The sequence below is a fragment of the Amphibalanus amphitrite genome, unplaced genomic scaffold, assembly GCF_019059575.1.
Source record: "Amphibalanus amphitrite isolate SeventyFive unplaced genomic scaffold, NRLGWU_Aamphi_draft 000033F_arrow, whole genome shotgun sequence".
In the NCBI taxonomy this organism is placed as follows: domain Eukaryota; kingdom Metazoa; phylum Arthropoda; class Thecostraca; order Balanomorpha; family Balanidae; genus Amphibalanus; species Amphibalanus amphitrite.
Genome location: NW_024881529.1, coordinates 615,915 through 629,396, shown reverse-complemented (window position 1 = coordinate 629,396; position 13,482 = coordinate 615,915). Strand labels below are relative to the sequence as shown.

General features: G+C 48.3%; 1 protein-coding gene across 2 annotated transcripts in view; it reads right to left on the bottom strand.

Moving 5' to 3' along the window:
• Positions 1-252: 252 nt before the first annotated feature.
• LOC122369043 (pollen-specific leucine-rich repeat extensin-like protein 1) overlaps positions 253-13,482 on the bottom strand; it is a 48,814-nt gene continuing 35,584 nt past the window's right edge. The window contains exons 7-8 of one of the 2 annotated variants that reach the window (XM_043343429.1): positions 1,651-1,698; positions 960-1,070 (exon numbers count right to left, since the gene is read on the bottom strand). In XM_043343429.1, coding sequence (XP_043199364.1) covers positions 1,056-1,070; positions 1,651-1,698 — 63 coding nt within the window. In that variant the 3' untranslated portion in view covers positions 960-1,055. Of the gene's footprint in view, positions 1,699-13,482 lie in introns of both variants that reach the window. The other variant, XM_043343410.1, reaches the window with a different exon arrangement.

Here is a 13,482-nt window from a genome sequence, read left to right as displayed (position 1 = left end):
ACGGACTCAGCCCCGGCGACTCTCTACAGGGTGTCTGCCCAGACCAATGTCTCCCCCCCCCCAATTCCTATCATCCTTCCGGCCCTGAAATGGTCTCGTCAGACCGAAAGGGCCTAACCCAAAAACAAAAAACAAACTGGCGAGGCGCGTCAGTCGGAGCCGGACAGAGGTCGCGCTCGCGTGCGTTTGGCTGGTGTCCAATACAGACGATCACCGACTGTCTGGCGTCTCACCACAAACAAGATAAGGTGATGCGTGAAGAGTAATATATTATACCACATGGCCTTATGGTCAGAGTCAGGACTCATGTGGCATGGTCGGTTTTACATCAGTTTAGTTTAGTCCGCGACAGAAAGCCAAGGCTTCACCCCGCCAACTCAGCGGACCGACTCGCGTCGGCAGGGATCACCTGATGAGTGCTGTTGGTTTTCCCACGACAGAAAGCCAAGGCTTCACTCCGCCAACTCAGCGGACCGACTCGCGTTGGCAGGGGTCACCAGCTGCTCAATGCTGTGGGTTTTTCGCCTTCCTCCGATTCAGCATCCGAAGAAATTTTTGATGGGGGAAACCTCCCCTTTCCCCCTTAAAAGTTACATTGGTTGCAATATATTGCAGTGTATTGATTTGTACTACTCGTTGCAAGCCGATCCATCCGAAAATGGCTATTATTGGCTGCCGAGTCAGGTGAAACGAGTAAGGCGGGCAAAACATAACACACAAGCACAACATACAAACATAACATACGTCACATCTGCACACATTACATTCGCGCCACCGCACCGCTAAACTTTACACTGGCCAGGTCACCGTGCTGCTCACACAATAGGAGCTTACTTAGATAGGAGCCCCGCCGGCTCAGCGGACCGAGTCGGTAGGTATCACCTGCTCAGTGGCTTTTTTGCCTTCCTACACCCACTCGAGCTCTCGCACTCACTGACTCTCCTCATTCTCGCCCTGTGTCACGCAGTGCACACTTCGCGGGGCGAACCTAAGGGACGCGATAGAAACGAAGTATTGCGCCATGCGGGCCAGGATGGTCCGTGTTCCCGGCGACGTCAAATGGACCCCATCTGAAGAGAAAAGGTCGGGGTTTGACCGCAGGGTTCGCCCAACTTCCTCAAAGGTCACCCTTCCCCCGGACGCTTTTGCAACCGCCTCCACCCTTCTCCGCATGCAGTAATTAACCCTTCTCAGGAAGCTGAAATGCTCGCGGAGAGCCGGACGAGGAAAAACACCAAACACAAGCGCACACAGATTGGAATTTTGGGCAAGGAGCTCCCGCAAAAGATTTTCGTGGGCATCCAGCTCCGCCTGTGTCTCTTCGTCGGACTTACGCCCTGTTCGACTGAACACTCCGTTCCCGCCCATCGAAAAGAAGAGCAAAAAGAGTTGAGTCCTATCCTTGCCACACAGCAACCCCACCCTCCCCAGGATATCTGCAGTTACAAGTGCGTTCGTGCAGGATTCTCCATAATAGGACAGAACGGGAGGTGTGTGCTCGAAGTTGATGAACTCGGTCTTAAGGGATGTACGACGAATTTTTCTGTTGATGACATCGAGGTGAGGCCCAACCCTAGAATCACTAAACTTTTCATCCCCAACCATCAAAACTTTAACCGTCACCACTCTCCCCACTGCCCTCCGCCTTGCCTGGATCCTCTTCCTCTTGCTCTTGCTGACAGCAGGTGCCATGTTGAACTGGAAAGCAAAGAAAATCTATAAGACGGTTGAATGAAAACATTGTTTGTTTTTGTTTTGTTGGGTTAGGCCCTTTCGGTCCAGTAAGACCATTTCAGAGCCGGGAGGATGATAGGATATAGGGGGAGACATTGGTCTGGGCAGGCACCCTAGTGAGTCGCCGGGGCTGAGCCCGTCCGAAGACAGGCCACCCAGCCCCAAGGCACTCACTGCACCCGGCTACGGGGTGCGCTCCCTCGGGAGCAGCGGTGCCGCTCCAAGGAAGCAGCCCGCATGAGATAAAGTTGCCTGTCCAGCCCGGAGGGGGGTTGTGGCGTGGAGGAGAAGGATGTCAGTTTCCTGAGGATAGAAGCACGGACAGGTGAATGAAAACACATACGAATGTCATCCCTTCTAACTCTGTCTCCGTCTCTGTCTCTCTTTCCTATAAATACCAAATTCAAAAGCAGTAACCCGAAAAACACAATCTCTCGTCTTTCTTTGAGAAGTTCTAGCAGGTCGCGATTTTCCTTTTTATAGGGGAGAGCGGGGAGAGTTGTATCATGTCCAAGTTGTATCAGGGCGAATTGTGCCAAACTTATCCAATGGATGGCGCTCGCGACACGACCAGCCGACGAGGTTTTCCGGGCGCCATCTTTCCCTGTTCTGTCTTGTGGCTGAGTGAACGCGTCTCGAGGTGAGAGCCGATTTTATGTTTTTTTAATGTCATTCTAAAAAAATAAGTTGCAAGAAAATGTGTGTTCTGGGCATTTAGATGTGCACGAATTTGAAAGATCTCCGTAGCGGTGGTGAGGGTAGGTTCTAAGGCTGCGTGAGTGAAAACGGATTTCTCCAGCTGTCCGCTGTTTTTTAGCACGAGGATGTGTTTTCCAAGATGGCGGCTAGGTACATGTTGTATCAGAGCCGGGTGGGGTATGTTGTAACATGTATGTATGTATGTATGTATGGGTATGTTGCTTTTGATCACAAAAGCTAAGCCCTGGCTCGCGTTTGTAGGTAGCTAGTCAATGCTCGTTCCATTTCGGCACAATGTGTTGGCTTCTTTGCTCTTAATGGGCCACTTTTGCGTCTAGTCTGTTGATGTTTCGTTCGGATTGCATTGACCTAAGTTTGGTCTAATAAAGTGAAGCCTTTGAGCATACCTATATATTGTATTAACCCCATTTAATGTTGTTGTTATGTTCAAAACCAGTAGCAAGCACACTCCCTGAAACGTGAAATAGTGATACAAATTACCCCACCATGTGATACAACTCACCCAAGCCATGGGGCAAGTTGTATCAAAAACATTGTTCTATTCGGGAGACCGTAGAAGAAAAACTGGTAGAGGTAGCGGAAAAGTTACTTTGCACAAAAAAGCAGAAGAATCAAGGAAGGGGATGGTATGGAAATAATGAGTATATCACGGATAGTTACGAGGTTATGGGTCTCGGAGTAAAAACTGATACAACCCACCCCACTCTCCCCTACTATAGGGGAAGTTGGGGCAATGCCGGAGTTGGGGCAAAGCCTAAATTCGAGATATTTCGAAAACCGTAAGACATGGATGCCACCTGTCAGTGATGCTCTGACTGAAGCTTAAGTGACTACAATTATCGCATGTTTGTTACGAGTCGTCATTCGGAATACTTCGGCTGTGAGGGCGCCAAGAGCGTTTTCAAGGTACGCGTTCCTTGTACTACATACGCCTTTGAAGCTGCATTTCTTACTCATTATGCTACCGTTTGTCTGGCCAATTCGGTCAAGTAATCTTCAGCATGTCTTTGCATAAATGTGCTGCCTATTTGAAATTTATACGGCACGTTGAAAAGTTATGGGCCTGCAAATGAAAGTACGGCTGGCTGGGGTAATGCCGAAAACGTGCAATTACGCACGTTAAAGCACGCTACGTGGACTTTACTGCTGTAGAATAGCAACGCGAATTTTTAGTCACACAAATTACACTTTCAACCGACACAGCGGCCTGTTACCCATAAGGAATACCCAATAGGAATACCATCGCTTCAAAGCTACTTTCCAACAGTTGCCATTTTTGAAAATATTATTTTGAAATAAAGTTCCAAGTAATAAAAATATTGTAATAATGTTGTTGAATAAATCGATACCACATCTAAAAACTTACTGAAAAAATGATTTATTCATAGTAAAAATATAAGCTTGATGCGTTTTTACGTTGCTTTCCTGCAACTGCAGAGGGTTTTTAAATCGTCTATATCTTCAAAACCGGCCATTTCTTAGCATATTGCTGCTTTTTTTATCGCTAGAAAATTAGTTGGACTTTCCAATGACATCAATGGATGAGCGATGTGTGTAGAGTGTCACCAACAATCTTCAAATGAAGTTAGTCATTTTTACGTTGTGAAGGAATGGAGTACCCCTTTCGAGCATCAGGGGTGACGTCACTCAGGATCTGTCTCTGATTGGTCGGCGGGGGAGTGACTGTACCTTCTATAGATGGCCTTGATTATATCACACAATTATAACGTCAAGTGTGCACCAAGCGTCCTCAAGCTCTTAAAACGCGTGTCAGCTTTGATAAATTCTGGATAAAGTTTGAAATAAAGTGGCAAAACATCAATGTCGGCATTCCCCGTAGATCATTTCTCCCATTTTCGGCTTTCCCCGCAGTCCAGGGCAACGCCGAAAAAGTCACTTCTTTGATATTTTTAGTTTGTGCGCTTAACGGTATGCGAATTCATCAAATGCGCCTGGTATGTTTGAAAGGCAAAAGACTGGCCTCTCGAATGACGCCAACAAGAATAGCTTATGATGTCTACCTTGCGTGCTACGGGCGTCAGAAAAAAAGTATTCGGCGTTCCCCCAACTTCCCCTAACTGACCTGACTCGGAAAGCAAACACTGAACTTCAAAATTGGGTATCATCGGCTTCCTCTCGTGACGGGCTTTCTTCCCCCATTTCAATCAATTGTCAACTAGAAAAAAAAGTTTTGACCACTTGGGTTTAGCCAACTTTTGCCACCATGGTTTCTGCCAGCCGGTTTAACCCTCGCCGGCCGAGGTGGGGGGGGGGGGGGGGTGCCGCCCCCATAGGTTTTTTCACTATAGCTCCGAACACGCTGGCGATAGAGAGCTGAAACTTGGCATACCTGACCTCTGATTCAAGCCAGATCTTTTGACACTAACCGCATTTTTGGGTCAGGTCAGGTCACTGATCTATGACGTCATAAGTAACCCTCTGCACGGTCTTTAGATGTCGTAACTTCGCAACGCCCTCACTGCCAGAGGAGATGTCACAGGGAAATGAAACTTGCAGGATCTAGTATCCATTATGAGTCTCACAACTTGTATATCTCGGATTTTTCCTAAAGGTCATAGGAGGTCAGGTCACTTTCGTGACCTCACCATTATCCTTCGCCCCAGTGGGGGGGGGGGGGGGGCATATGTTACCACCCTGTCGCGTTTTTTGCGTGTGAATAGAAAACCGCGGCGCGCCGCGCCGCTTGGGGTAGCTTTTGGTACATCAATTTTGGACAATGTGTGAAATTTTTGACCCCAGGTCATGTCAGGTCAGGTCACCAGGCCAAGTTAACTGACCAAGCCTAAAAAAGTTTGCAATCACGCGCAGCCTGCAGTGTTTGTCAGAAAGGTTTAAAACTTGGTGGATTGCATGCTGTTATGGGCGCCTACAATTTGTCTATCTCGGATTTTTTATATCCGTGACCTAAGGTCAGGTCAGTGGCGTGACCTCTCCATTACAAGTCAATGGAGAAAAATAAAAATGCCTCTAGATCCGTGTGTACGCATCGGAACAGTCCAAATATTTCAGAATCACAATGATTTAGTCCACTCGTGATGACCAAGGTGTCATTTTTGCTGATAGCCTCTAGACAGGTCATCCGAGGTCACTTGAGGCTACAAACAGCAGGCACGTACCCAGGATTTCGCCCAGGAGGGGGCCATCTGCTTTCGAAGGGCCCCCCACAGTGTATAGGGCACCCCAGGTTCCCCGGGGGCCCCCGGGAGTCATGAAGAACCTTTCGATGGTGGGGGGGGGGGGGGGGCATAGTGGGTCCGGTCTCTCCTGCAGACGTACGTAGGGTGAATGAAAAGTTTTGAGCCTAACATAGTTACAGGTGACGCAGATTAATGAAACTTTGGTCACACATTTTGCCACTATTGATATGAATGGACACAAAATTGTGAAGTCCTAGCACTTTTTTCCTCACTTTTATAGCGCCTTAAATCATGCTATTTTGGGTAAGTGCTCGCGGTGTCAATGACGTCATTATTTTTTGTGAAGCGTCATCCAGTCAGTTTTTTCTTTAAGTTTAGACAGATATAGACACCCTAAGGATGCCAATGCTGTTTAACCCTATTCCTGGCGGGGGGGGGGGGGCCTCAGGAGCCCCCCCCCTGAGGTTTTTTGGTTATTTCTCCCAAACGCGTTGAGCTAGGAAGCTCAAATTTTCTGACTTTTCCTAAAAGGCTTCTACGCAACATGTCTGAAAATTTTGAGTTGATCTGACCTCAGGTCAGGTCACCAGAGGCGGTTTGGTGACCCTACCTCAGAAAAGTTTGCAATCACGCCAGAGCTAGAGTTTTTGACCGATCAATTTCTTCTCTTCAGGGTTTAGTTAGGGTACCAGTATGTGCAATTTGTATATCTCGGAATTTTGATATCGGTGACCTAAGGTCAGGTCAATTTCGCGACCTCCCCATTATAAGTCAATGGGGGGAAAATCAACTCCCTGTTTTTACCACTAAAACGGGTCGGAATGGCCCCATATACCATACATGACTTCATATACGATCAACCTTCACTACCTTGAGGTCTGTTTTGCTGTTGGGCAGCTGTGAGGTCATGTGACGTCATCAAAGGTCACCAAAGGTTTTTGGCCAATAACTCCGTACAGGAACAAGATACAGACGCGTGGATGGTCTCATTGTGTTCAGCTCGTCAAGACGCATCGAATGATATACATGATGACCTCGAGGTCACGTGACCTGAGGTCAACCTTTGACCTTGACCTTTCGAGGTCAACATATATATCATTCGATGCGGATTGACGAGAGGATCACGGTGATGCCCTTAGTTTGTTCCTATCTTGACTAATTCGAAAGTTATTCGAGAAAAACTCTCTCCATATCTAGCGCCGCCATTTTGACTTTTTCGACAACTGTGACGTCATCTTTGACCTGACCTGAAAATGACCTTTGTAAAAATTGTAGATCTTGGCCGTGCGTATCCGATGCCGTTTACCGCTTGTCGCTATCTTGCTTCGTTCTCGAGATCTCAGGGGGGGGGGGCCGAATCGGCCCCCCCCCGCCAGTTTCTTGTCCCGGCGGAGCCCGCCAGGAATAGGGTTAAAAGATTAAATTTGGGATACTTTGGAAGGCTCAGTAATTGATTGTTTACATTGCAACCAGTGAAAAATACCCTGATTTATTGTCCTGGTGAAACACGACCAATTTTGTCAGGATTGCCCTTCTGATCTTCCTGATTTTCTAACAAAGGTGTATCAGTGGTTCATCCTAGTAATGCCCAATTACAGTAAGACCCTTTGAAAAAAGTACACTTGCAAGACATCTCATTTATTTTCCGAATTACGGAACACTTTCCTCCTTGTTGTGACTCTGACATTTAATTTACAGATTAGAGTAGAGACGTTCTTTCATTGACTCCACTGTTCTTCCCATGCTGGATTGAAGTGAAACACCCACAGTTAATCATCGGTAGCGAAAAGTGACTTTGAATTCTCAGAATCTGCTTCAACTAGCTCCAAATGTCATTACACATCTCTCGTCGTGCTCTGCAGCAAAAAGCCGAGAGGCCCAATGAGCAGAGACCTTTCTCATGTCATGCCCATTGGTAAGAATGTCGCCAGCTTGCTCCTGGGAGATGTCCATTCTTACCGCTATCTGATGAGCTCACAGTCTTGGATCCAGCATCCACACCCCTAGAGCAGGGTCAATGTATTCGGATTTTGTCACATTATACGGCGTTTTTGATATTTGTTCATTTTGGACGCTGTTCCTGCCCTGCTTGAAATTAGCAGTTCAAACTTTAACAGTGACATATGATGGGCCACAACCAATAAGTTTAATTTCAGGTCCTTTTTAATTTCAGATGAAGGCATGGCTTTGAAATCGCAATACTTTATAAAAGTTCAGTTCTCGATTTTCTCCCTTTTCACCGAACGCGTAATCTTCTTCACTTTAACGGGCTCTAAAAACGAAACGAAAAGGACTAGTACTTCAAAACTTGGTGTACACACCTAAAAATAGTTGCAAAATGTGTGACCAAATTTTCATTAACCTGCGTCACCTGTAACTGTGTTAGGCTCAAAACTTTTCATTCACCCCACGTAGGTGAGAAAACGCCACGTGTGTGAGAAAACGCAATTCAGTTCTTTACAACCTAATGTAGCATTTGGTTGTGATTTCTCGCGTTCGACTTCATCAAAGTCAATTAAAACGGTCTCTGTAACGGTCTAAGCCTTGAGAACATATTTTTGAAAAGAGAAAAATATTTTTGCTTGAGGAGTGTGCATGAAACGCACGGCATTGTATGAGCGAGCGCCTCAATTACTGATCATCCTCCAATTCCGGATATGTAGGTAAATAATATAATAGTGGGGAATAAATGTCTCGTTATCGGAATTCCACTATCTGGCAACTAGCCCTATGTAAACGCGGTTATTATATGTTTCACTAGGAAACGAGCGCAATTGTAGTTTTAGCCAGAAAATAAATGCTTGGGTAATTCTGGGACACTCTGTATTAATTGGAGGAATAGGACTTAGGAGGAAATGCGATTGCAAATCGACCCACATCCCTGTGTTAGCCAATGACGCCTTTGGGGCCAAGGTTGGGGGGTATTCAGTTTAGCCTTTTTGTTTTTCTGTGATATCTCCGGCACTGTGAAAGATATTGGCTCCTTCAGATGAGCGCCTACTCCAGTCACTACTTATATCCAGTAGCCAGTAGCCACTCAGATGATTTGGGATCAATCAGGTGATAAGCGTACTTTCAGACGACCAGGGGCCCCCAGTCGACCAGGGGTTCCCAGGCGACCAGGTCCTCCAGATGACTAGGGGCCCCACTGCCCCAGGCGACCAGGGCCCTCCAGGTGACCAAGGGCCAATGCGATCAGGTCCCCAAAGCGATCAGGGGGCCCCATGCGACCAGGCCCCCGGCTACCAGGGGCCCCCAGGCGACCAGGGGATCCCAGGCTACCAGGGGCCCAAGGCGACCAGGGTCCCCAGGCGACTAGGGGCGACCGGGGGCCCCAGGCAACCAGGGGCCCATGCGACCAGGCCCCCGGCTACCAGGGGCCCCCTGGGCGACTAGGTACCCCCAGGCGATCAGGGGCCTCAATATCATGCAACCAGAGGCCCCCATGCGACTAGGGCCCCCTAGGCGACTAGGGGCCACAGACTATCAGGGGCCCATACGACCAGGCCCCCGGCTATCAGGGCCCCCTAGGTAACTAGGGGCCCCCAGTCGATCAGGGGCCTCATGCGACCAGGGCCCCCTAGGCGACTTACAGATGTATTCAAAAGAAATCCATACAATATGGCTTTTCATTCTTCTACGTCAGTTACAATGCGGACACAATGAGGACACATTTACACTAAACACACAAACCCATCATACATACACCAACTGATCACAGCGCGCCAGCCGATCCCACGAGCCGCCTCACAGTGATGCAAATGGGGTTCACGAGTGGCCATAAATACCCAAAAATCAAGTTTACCAAATTGAGTTAATTGCGATATGGCCGAGTAGACAAATTTTTGGTGCATCTGAAATCACATGGTTTTCATGTTTTTGTCAAAACCGGCCTCGTGTATAATCGTCAGAAGTCGTGACATTTTCTAGGTCGTAAAATGACGGTCAGACACTCGCAAGTTCAAACGCCGCTGGTTTGCGTTCATTTCGTACAAATTGAAAAAATTATGCATGAGAATGATCCCCAAAGACTTCTGCTTCTAATGCCGGGTCACAAAAAGCCGTATCTCATTCGCTTTGGCGGTAATCTGACTATTTCTCATCATGTTGCAATCGCAGTTTTTTTACTAAGAAAAAAATGCTTTCGTTTCACCTACAGCACTTAACACAGTGTGTGCCCGTTAGTCCACCATACCATAGCCTTCCCTAATCATTTCTGAGTCGCATCGTGAAAGAATTAACCCTCGCATGTGTAGGGGGGGGTCGGATGGACCCCCCCATGGTTTTTCGCGAATAACTCGCGTAAAAAGCGGCCGATCGCGACGAAACTTTCAGTACCCTCGCAATGATCAATTTTACACCTACCCTGAAAATTTCATGACCCTGACCCAAATGACCTTTGACCTGTGACCTCTTTTCCGAGACCATGTTTGGCCGGAATCGCGATTTCGCGTATGTCGGCTCGCACTAGCCGCGTGTTTGCAAGCTTTTCGTGGTTTCAAACGTTCAAACATGTGATTTGATGTTACTCCCGTGTGTGTCAAGGTCACCTGAAGGTCAGGTCAGGTCATTGACCTTTGGTGACCTCGGGTGACCTCGGGTCACTTTTTCGAGTTTTACATGTTTCTAGGCTAGTTTTTGGAGCTGAATTCGAATTGAGTAACCATTTGAACATTTACGAAGTAGTTTTGGTGACTTCGTAACATGTTACGAAGCTGTCAGAGGCGGTTGACACGTACTACGAATACCCGTCACGACGCCTACTGGTTGACCTGACCTGACCTGACCCGACCTGGTCTAAATGCTTCAAGACATCATCTGTGATCAAAACTAACACGATATTCGTGATCAGCATCCCGACAAACCCCTTAGCAGCCACACTTTACGACTTTCTAACAGGTCCCGATTTTCCCGACTTTGGGTCATTGACCTGACCTGGAAGGTCAACCAATGACCTAGGACCTTAAAATTGGGTATCATCGGCTTCCTCTCGTCACGGGCAACACGCTCGTTTTTTCCGCGAAGCTCTAGCTCGATCAGGGGCCAAACGGCAAGGGGGGGGGGTCCAACCGACCCCCCCCCCTACACATTAGAAGCTGGCAAACGCCGCACACATGCGAGGGTTAAGGCGCTAGCACAGGGCTGACCGGCGCTACAGAGGTTTTTGTCCGGGCGGTCGGGTGCCGCAGTGGGCGCGCAGTGGGCGGGTGGGTGCCGCCGCGCGGCGTCCGGGCGGCGCGGCGGCGCGGCCGCCCGGGCCGCCCGCTGCGCCGCGGCACCCGACCGTGCCGGACGAAAACTTCTGTAGCGCCGGTCAGCCCTGTGCTAGCGCCTTAATTCTTTCACGATGCGACTCAGAAATGATTAGTGAATGCTATGGTATGGTGCACTAACGGGCACACACTGTGGGAAGAGCTGTAGGTGAATTGAAAGCAAATATTTTTGGTAAAAAACTGCGGTTGCAACATGATTACAAATAGTTAGCTCACCACCAAACCAAAATAGATACGGCTTTTTATGACGTGGCATTAGAAGCAGCAGGTTTCGGGGATCATTTTCATGTATAATTTTTGCAGTTTGTATGACATGCACGCACGCTAGCGGCACTTGAATTTCAAGTACCTGACAGTCATTTTTACGACATCGAAAATGTCTCGACTTCTGACAATCCTACACGAGGCCAGTTTTGACAAAAACATTAAAATCATACTTTTTCAGACACCCCAAACATTTGCCTGACTGACCATATTACGATTTATTCGATTAAGTGAACTTGAATTTTGGGCCTTTTTCGTATTTATGGCCACTCGTGAACCCCATTTGCATCACTGTGCGCCTGACAGTACGGCGGAACCCAGGCTCGCCGGGAGCAGCCTGCACACTGTTCAGTAATCTCACTCCCCGAAAACACATTCTTCACACATCAGGCAGCGCTCTCTCACTTGCACGCAGCAACTCACTCAAGACTCAACTCACTCACTAACTCACAGTCACTGATTCGCACATTCGCTCGCTCCGTTCACAGCTCAGTCGCTCAAGCACTCGCACACACTCAGGCGATAGGTAACTCGCGCACGGGGTGGTTGAGAGGAGAGCCGGGAGCGCTGCAGCCCGTGGCGCTGCGCTGAGCCAACTGAGCTGGCCGCCGGCCGCTGGTCTAAGGATTCAACTGCGTCAATGTGGGAGAAATAGTGACCGCATGAACGCAACCGGACCGATCTCCCGGTGCGCGAACAGGGTGTCCGGAAAGTTCTGGCGCCTCTTTTGGACGTCGTCTAACGCGCGCTGTGATTATTGGACTTTCAACCAATCACCGCAGATATGACCCCTCGTTCACCGCTCAGCTAGGGGTCGCGTAAATATGACCTTGAAATCGTTTTCAGTGTATGGGCGAAGATGCGCCTTGTCGCTGAGAGCCCGCGCGCGGGGGCCCGGTGCGGCTTGAACGAGGCGCGAGTTGCAGCGCGATGCGGCGTTTCCCGGCGAACGGTTGAGCAGGCAGAGGTGCATTTCAGATCAGAAATTTCTTAGAAAATATTCTCATCAGTTGCGACCACGGTACGCCAAAGCTGCTGAGACTGAAGCAGCATTTCAGCGGCAATCGAAGAAAATCTGGGGTCTGATGGACACAAATGTTTCATCATCTTCGTCAAAGTCAAATAAATGACTCACAGGCTGGTCCACGAGGGGTTCCTGGACACGACAATCAAGGCGACTTGCCTTAAGGGTCATTTCGCACATCAACAGCACGGTGCGCCCTCCAACAACGCCGCTGCCGTCCAAACCAAACTGACAGAGGAGCTCGGCGGACGAGATCACCGTGTGGTGAAGCGAGATTAGGCCACCTTATAATCCCAGCCTTAACCCACTCGACTAAGGCATGCTACGCGTTTTGCAGAATAAGCTCTAGGCCACCTCTCATCCCAGCCTGGAGTCGTTGAAGACTCGCATCATGACAGCATGGATTGGCAGACATAGAAACTTTTTATGAGGTGAGGTCACTTCAAGTGACCTGGCGACCTGACCCTTAACCCTCGAAAAGAGGTCATGGTCGAAAGAGGTCATGTCGCATATCATTCGATTCGGCAGGTCTTCCTGAGTCCATTGCTGGCTTTCCCGACTCGCTAGCTCAATTTGATCGGGGGTTATGGACGAAAAACTAATATGACCTTGATGATGTCATAAATGACGTCACGCAAGGTCAACATTGCAAAAGTGACGCATCTAACCTTGCAAGGAGTGCATCAAATCCCGCGCCCCAGTGGCGGTCTCAGCCAACTTCGCCCTAGTGGGGGGGGGGGGGCATATATTACCACCCACCTCTAACTCAAAAACTAAGAGGGCTAGAAAGACGCGGTAAAAAGCAGTCGATAGCTCTCAATGCGTACGTTTTAAAGTATTTCGGTCATTTTTCACCTTAGAGCAATATTGGGGTCACCAGAGGTCATCAAAGGTCAAAATTTGCCAATTGTCATTATATTTTTCAGAAAACATGCCACTATCTCAGGAATTATGGTAGCTAGAAAAACGCATGGAAAAGCAATCGATAACTTTTGAACTCTTCTTTTGAAAAGGTCATCATCAATATTGACCTCAGGTCAACGGTTTAGCCTCCAGAGGGCAAAAACTCCAAAAATAGCTGTTTTTACGAAAAGTGTTTTTCGACAATAACTTTCGACAGAATCGTGTTCCCCTCGCCGAGACGCGTCGAATGAACTATAATTTGACCTTGAAAGGTCAACTTAAAAATTTGACCTCAGGTCAAGGTCATGACCTTACCGGAAAAGGTCATGTTGCATATCAGTCGATGCGTCTCAACAAGACAAACACAATGAGACCATCCCCAGCGTTCTATCTCTTTCCAATCGCG